At 38.4% G+C, this 7,959-nt stretch overlaps 2 protein-coding genes across 3 annotated transcripts in view; one reads left to right on the forward strand and one right to left on the reverse strand.

Annotated features, from left to right (window-relative positions):
• The window catches only part of Trs33 (trafficking protein particle complex subunit Trs33), a 13,244-nt gene extending 7,748 nt beyond the window's left edge, over positions 1 to 5,496 (reverse strand). Inside the window, exon 1 of one of the 2 annotated variants that reach the window (XM_027356732.2) lies at positions 5,340 to 5,496. In XM_027356732.2, the coding sequence (XP_027212533.1) occupies positions 5,340 to 5,420 (81 nt within the window). In that variant the 5' untranslated portion in view covers positions 5,421 to 5,496. Of the gene's footprint in view, positions 1 to 2,663; positions 2,745 to 5,339 lie in introns of those variants that run through there. The other variant, XM_070144360.1, reaches the window with a different exon arrangement.
• Positions 5,497 to 6,730: 1,234 nt separating this feature from the next.
• Positions 6,731 to 7,959, forward strand: part of LOC113806070 (dual specificity mitogen-activated protein kinase kinase 6) — a gene marked incomplete in the record, with an annotated part of 29,299 nt that continues 28,070 nt past the window's right edge. The window contains 1 exon segment of the mRNA XM_070144362.1: positions 6,731 to 7,095.

Here is a 7,959-nt window from a genome sequence, read left to right on the forward strand (position 1 = left end):
ATCGAGTGACTGAATGCACCAAGCATAAAACAGGTATTGAGGAGGGGGTATTAGTAACAGTGATCAAAGTTATGATCAAAGGAAAGCCAGGGGTAACAAAATGTTACTTTTTGTTATTTTTATTGCACTGAGTTATGGATTTTTTTTTTTTTATTCCATTTTTTACAATGGATGTTCTTTTGCTGTGACATGCTGTCTGCTTTATTTTCTTCTAAATCTCCCCCTGTGTGCAAGGAATGGCCTGGTTACCATCCAGTAGCAGCACGCAGGATCGAACACAGGTCAGCAAGACTGACAGACAAGAATGCTAACCATTGCACCACACAGCCATACCTACCTGGCAATTTTACATCAAATATGGTAGTAGAATAAGCTCTATCCTTATTACAAATGGTAGAAGTCTATCCTTTGTGTAGTGTGGAGACTGGTTATCACTTCACACTAATATGCTGCTAGATTTAACACAGGAAGTTTCAAATGGATCCTCACGAAACATGGCAAATGTATCCTCACTAAGAGTAAAAGTAAAAGTTTATAGGAGGACTGCATTCCTCAGAGACTAACAGCCACATTGTTTTAAGAAGTTAAGGGACTATTTATTTGCCTGTTTAGGATCCTGTTGAGAAGGACAGTACTCCAGTATGCCATTTTCCCTGTCCCTCACACTTAATCCTTTCATATACCATGAGCATTGTTGGAATATTGAGGGATTAAGCAAAGGGAAGCAGTATGTGAATTCTTCTCTTATCATTTTCATTTATAGTGTCTTTAGAATTCTGTATAACTTGACTGCAGAATGCTTGAATATAAACACAAGGTAGCAGAAAACCAAGTAAAAAGATTAAATAGACAATTTTCTCTCGATACACACTGTGCATCAATAACCCACCAAAATCTACATATTTTTCAAGTTTTGGTTTATCTTTATTAATCAATGAATTAACCCTTTACTGCAGAATTAAATTTCAAGAGCATTTCCCCAAGGATATCAATTATCCACCCAAAAATAAAATAGATGTGTCATGCTTCTGCAATATATTTTCAATATCTATCAGTACTGTTTTCATATTCACCATTAAAATTCCTTGATTTTGGCTCTGTAAAGTAACATTTGGTGAAATATGTGAAATAATTAAGAAAATCTGCATAATTTTTTTTCTTTTATAAGGATAATTAAAAAAAGAGAACTAATGAGAATTTTTGGAAATATTCATCTGGGGTAAGGCTCTTAGCCAGCATGTGCTGTGTCCACGAGAGGTGGCACAATGTTTGGAAGTTAGTAAGGGTGTGTTAGCATAGGAAGTTTTTTCAGAGCCATAGGGTTAATTTGCTTTCTACCTTTAATAGTAATCATAATCTGGTCATAAAATCATATTGTAGTAATCATCAAAGGTAATTCTTTACAGTACAGACACACTTGCCAGAGTAAGTCCCCAACTCCACTTCTCAAAACCTATACATCAATTCAGTTGCTGCAACTTTTACCTTTACGATATTTTACCTTCATTTGTAGCTTTATTGTTCGTATCTGCAGATTATTTCTTGTACTGATGACTGCAACTTTTTGTCTTCTATATGAATATAATATTCAATTTTCCCTAACTTAGTGCACCGATGCCATATAGATTAAACTCATGAAATAAGAAACAGGTGGGAGAAATTTATTGGCCTTGACCTGTGTACAGTAAGCATGGGAGCCATGATGTGCCTGTTTAACAAAAGCATGTGATGTTCAATCCTATTTGATTATATATTTTTTTCATATCTGTCCCTAAATACTGTAAATACTATACTAATACTGTATAATATGTGAAACTTCAGTTTAGTAGTATTAACCAGGAACAATTACACAAGATATGTAATTTTTTTTTCTTTTTTTTCTTTTTTTTTTTACAAATTCTGTCAAGATTGCCAATTACTCAAGGAAAGGGGAGAGTCTGAAGTATCTGCTTCAGAGTATGGAAATATTAGGGTTACATTTATAGAGTTTTGATAATACAGCTGTATGTCCTCAACTCAAACCAACAGATGGTTTGCATTTACCATTTGACTGGTATCTGTTATCTCTTTGGAGAGTGGCTGTGAGAGTAAGTACCCAACTTCATTATACAACTTTTTCAACATTTTATGTTGCCGTGAGTGGGTGTATGACTACTTGAGGGGAGGATTGAAATGGGGCTCAACCACCAAGCACCTCGGTATGCATGGTAAGATAGAACTGAAACCCGAGAGCACCAAGTGAACTTAGGCTGTGAACTGCATTTTCCGCCTTCTTTTTCTTAAATTGGTAATTTTACAGCTTACGTCTGCAGATTGGACATCGACGATTTTGGTATCGTTGGATTCCTCTCACTCTATACAATGCAAATATGTAGGTTTTATTGCGTGGAAACCCCCTAAGAGCGACAAATTTGGCCCCAATAGCAGGGGAGGGCATGAAAGGTTCCAGGGAAAATGCGGGGTTAAATAACACTTAACAATATAACCCACAATGAAAATAACGATGATAATTCACATTATTTTCCATTGCAGAGAGCTGTGCCCTCTTTGACCCCCGCATCCCATGCCAAGGAAACAAAGCATCCACCACATATTCACGGCAGGATAGAGCGTTACACAATTATAATGCTATTGTAACTTTCCCACTGAAGCAGCATACTAACCTTGACATAGTAAGCAATGTATACTGAGACAATTGTAGTATAATCAGGATGAACAGGGTATACCATGAACAGAAGAGTGGTGGTGGCCCACTCTCCTCAGCAGGATTTGCGCAGCTCTCGAGGTTACACTGATAGCCTCGGATGATGGAGTGGAATGATATATGTACACTAGTAAGACGTATATTAGAGTCAGCCAATAGATGGCAGTTATTTTTCCATATAGTTACTGAAGTGACTATGTCGCCATCTATTACATAAGAACGTCGCCTCAAGATCAAGTTTCCCATCCTCTGGAACCACTAGATCCGTGTTCCTAACCAAAATAATATAGTATAATTTCCGTTCTTCTGGAAGTAATGAGATACGCTTTCAAAACATGTATGGTACACACCTGCATGCCATCGTCGTGTTCAGTACTCCGCCATAGCTGCCATGATGGCCGAATGTGGAGGGTACCCCTACTCGGAAACAGACTTTATGCACAAGGTCGCCACCAGCCGATGTGCTTTCGCCACAGCCTTCTCCATCAGGGAAAAGCCTGTGAGCCTACAGCATCTATCAATTAGGTTAGTGCCATAAAAATCCTAGGTTATATAATAGGTTAAGCGCTCCGCATCTAGTTTGTGTGCACTTTATCCTGCCGTGAATATGTGGTGGATGCTTTGTTGGGGGGTTAGGGGGCGGCAGCCCCCTCAGGGGGGTCACAGGGGGTGCAGCCCCCTGCAATGGAGAGTAATGTGAATTATCATCGTTACTACTGTGGGTTATATTTTTAGTGTTATGTAATCCCGCATTTTCCCTGGAACCTTTCATGCCCTCCCCTGCTATTGGGGCCAAGTTTGTCGCTATAGGGGGTTTCCGTGTAATAAAAACAGTCAATATGCATAACGGGGTAGGGGCTTACTTTCAAAACAATTTTGATATTTATCTGCACGAAATCCACTGATTTCAACAATTCTGGATGTTGTTTCTTGTGCAAATGCTTCATTGATGAGATGTGAGTACCACTTCCATCGACAATCTTAATCTGTTAGTCCCGTTAGTAGGGGAGGGCATGAAGTATATCAGGGAAATTATGGGGTAAAACAGGCTTCAATAAGAATAGCAAACAAAAAAGCATAAAACTAGCACAAAAAATGCTAAAAATGAAACTCTATGGACATGCCCGCCATCTATGAAAGTCTACACACCGACGTGCCAAAATTTGAAAAACTCTACGGGAACCCAACCCATCTATCTGCAAAATCTACAGGAATTCACACCTTCCAAACAGAAAAAAACATCCTAACCCATAACCTAACCTAACCTATCAATATACAGTACCGTGACTAGGCGTGCAATTCGGGCACTGCCCAAGGGGATGGTTGATGGGGGGCAAGTCCCCCAACATCCCCTGGGACACATTCTCTTCACCTCGTATATACAGCAAGACAGAGCTACACCCCCATACTGTAAACAATAAACCAAACACCTTTAAACATCGAAAGACCGAACAATAAATTTTCCTTCACTTGTTTCGGTCGGTCCAACATTCGGTCTATTATGGATCGCTTTGTTTTTATCGCTTTTTTCAGGCTTTGGGGTACTTGATGGCCTAAGAAATCTAACTGCCATAGTTATTAAGGTCTTCTTCTTCTTCGTTGCCACTTTATAGTCTTAAGAATATTGCAGAATCGATGCAACACTGAAAACCAAACATTTCTTACTGGCTCTCTGTCACCGTCTGCCCGCGAATCCTTCTGTCAAAACTGGCTGCGAGAAATGTGTAACTTCGCTTGCGCAGAAGATTCTTCAGACCAATTCCCGTTAAAACCTGTACAATCAATCTTAAAACATGTAAATGAGGTATAAGAAACATTAATAAAGGCCTTTGAAAGCATAAATATGGAACAGCAGACACTGATGATTAGCAATATAACATTCTGACAATCGTGCAGCAATACATGCACTAATCTCCACAGCGCAGTAATCGGTTGTGCGTTCAGTCCAATGTTTCCTTTCGTCATGAAAAGATGATGGACTTTGGCAAAATTGGGCCCTTAAATCTGTTCATTTACTTATAGCACCTTTGGGAAGTATTTGCATAAATATTGCCATAGAAGAAAAGTGTCTTGGTTTGTATCGGTCTATTGATTTATATAGGTTTTTTCTCCCAACTCAGGCACTACCTTATACTGCATAGTGTCCATAAAAACTATATTTGCATTGTGGACAGTGCTAGGAATCCAACGATACCAAAATTGTTGATGTCCGATCAGTGGTCATAAGCTGTAAAATTATCCTTAAATTTGTGGCACTGCCATTTGTGTCTTGTTTATTTTTTATACTGACATCATCTTTAATTTGCTCTTGCTTTGAGTGTCCATAATGTAAGGATTATTCAAGTTCCATTTATAACATGAGGTTATCTACATATTTGCTGACCAGTCTTGTTTTCTTCTTCAATTTCTGATTTAAAATAAATTAGTTTCCTTTTAATAGGTTCACATGCAAAACAATACAATACCTCTATTCAACATAATTACCACCAACACCCCAAGGTGACCAGAAATACAACTTCCCTACCATAGAATCTGTTACTGGAACTGTCAACTGAATGTAATAGTGGCACATTAATCACCACAACCCCTCCTATTTCTACAAACACTACGGTCACAAATATACCAAATCACGTACTTCGGCTAGCTTTTCGCCTCCCTGAAAAACGTAGGAAACTGCTTCCATGTGAATGAAGTCGAACATTGCCTCCTCTGCCATCGCGAAGGTACGTCGCCTCCCCGTTTGTTGACGGGCGCTTACGCTCACGAACCGAGGCGCGCGACTCGATGGTTGTGCCGGGAGTGAATGCTTTCTTTGCGGAATTGGTGATGTTGGCCCTTTAGCTAAACCACATATAGTGTAACTGAGCGTAACTGAAGACCAATAAAACTGAGAAAGGGACTAAATCTTACCCGCAGTAAATAACTTTCCCACACCTTATATATATGTATATATATATGTATGTATGTATGTTTACATAAATAAATAAATGAATGAATATATATATGTATGTATGTATGTATGTATATATCACTTTGTTTAATACGAATCCAAAACAAATGGACGATTTATGAAATACGTGTAAATTGTATTGAGTGTTGTCGGTTTGCAGATCCAGGGGAAAGTCATAACTAAAGTGGTTTTATTTAATCTTACTCGCTACTCCTATTCAATATAGATGGCAATCACTGAATCGGCGACAGACATCCTGTGCTTTAACATTTATTGCAGTCTCCCTGATATATATTCCAAATTACTGAGAACTCTCATTCATTCTGCAGTAATCTAGTTGGATGACATTAGGATTATAATCAGTTGATATACAAAAGAATCTTTTTACCGCTTAATATAAAGAAAAATACGTCTGATAGTAGAAGAAAAAAAAGTAGCGAAATAAATAATTCGTACTTTTGGTCTTCGTGGGAATATAATGAAATTAAATATATTGTGGTGTATCACAGTAAAAAATAATATAAAATGAAAACCCTTCATAGCCACTATCGACATCCTTTTAACACTGCACAGATATGAGATTCTCAGAAAACACATCCCTATTTGACATTTCACAGCAGATCGAGACCAATTCAACTAAACGGATACAAATGGAATAATTCGCAGGCGCTCGACCTTGATAACAGAACACCAAACGTACCTTTGATTGACATACATGAACGTCTCTTGGGAATTACACGAGCTTTATAACTTGTAATTTGATTACATTAACCCAGAATGAGTTATTAATAACGTCATTATCCAATACCATTCCTCAGGGTGGTCAAATACTAACAAATAAAACCACAGTCTCACCCTGACGACCTTGGCAACAGGGAAGTTAAACGTACATGCATCACATATCACACAGCATCAGACTAACACCCATTACTATTAACCCGAGTGCATAACCCACTATTAAATCAAACTCCATTATAAACCAATCAAGAGAGTCTGTTAGTGTGTGTGGTTGTGTATGTGTGTCTGTGTGCGTGTCTGAGTTGTTTGTGTGTTAATGTGTTTGTTGTTTATATGTTCGTACACATACGTATGCTTACGTTCGTTTGTATGTATCTGTGTGTCACTGTGTACATGTACTGTACGTTTGTATGCCCGTGTGTGTGTGTATGTTTGTGTGCGTAGCGGCGGCCTCGAGACGGCGGTGTTGTTAGTGTAAGCGACGGACACTACACTCATCCTACACACACAGTGACTCATCCTGATTCATCCCTGAGTCGTCCCCGAGACAGGTGAGTGAGTGTTCCTTCGTGAGCACCAGACGACCTCAAGGCCTGCTCCTCCTGCGCCACTCGACACCTCGGCCCCTGCGGCTCGAGGACGACCCTCTGAGCGTGGAAAAGGCTGGTCGTGGCTTCAAGGATGGACGCGGGGTTGGCATTGGGTATGATAATTGTGCTAGCGAGGCCAAATATAAGGCTAAGAACAGTGTAAGGGTAGGAACAGTGTGAGGACTGGCAGAGCGACATAAGGGTAAAGGGGAGGACGAGGGCGTGAAGTAGGAAGTGTGAGGCGAAAAGTCGAAAGATATTGAGGGACACCGTGTAAATGAGGAGCGGGACGGGTTTATCGCTAGCTTATATGATGAGGATGGAATATTTCTTGTGTGATTTGGAGAATCCCGGTTTTTTAAGAATATGGAAGAAATTTTGAATTATGTTTTTGGAAAAGGGTCCCCAAGGTTTGGAAAAGTTGAGGCTGTCATTTATATTCTTCATTTTTTTGTAGGCAAAACTTACATGGCATTTTAAATGTTTTAATTAATGAACAAAGTGGTGAGAACCTGAAAGTATCTATTAATTTTTAAAATGAATTTACAGGCCCAGAAGGAACATGTGTAAGGAGGCTGTCAAAAATCAGAAGTATTTGATCATAATGTTTATGCTTTGATAATAAGGAAATATTGTATATTACACAAAGTTTTTTTCTATTGCATCAGTGTTTAATGACATATAGTCTTTTCAACTGTATATTGAGCATCTTTAGTTTATGCTTAAGTACCATGATAATAACATTATTAGACATCATATAATTGATAAGTTAATTCTTTTGTTTATATTAATTGCTTAGCACCAGTTACTATATTCATAAATTCTGTCATTCCATTTATGATTATTACTATTCAGAAGACATAATGTTATCATCAGTTACAATTTGTTTTATCACATCTCAGTAAAGCATTTTATTAAGAATATCTAATGACCAGTAAATACTGTGTGAATTGTTCAGGATTTTCGCAACTGTTCAT

The sequence above is a fragment of the Penaeus vannamei genome, chromosome 32, assembly GCF_042767895.1.
Source record: "Penaeus vannamei isolate JL-2024 chromosome 32, ASM4276789v1, whole genome shotgun sequence".
Lineage (NCBI taxonomy): Eukaryota > Metazoa > Arthropoda > Malacostraca > Decapoda > Penaeidae > Penaeus > Penaeus vannamei.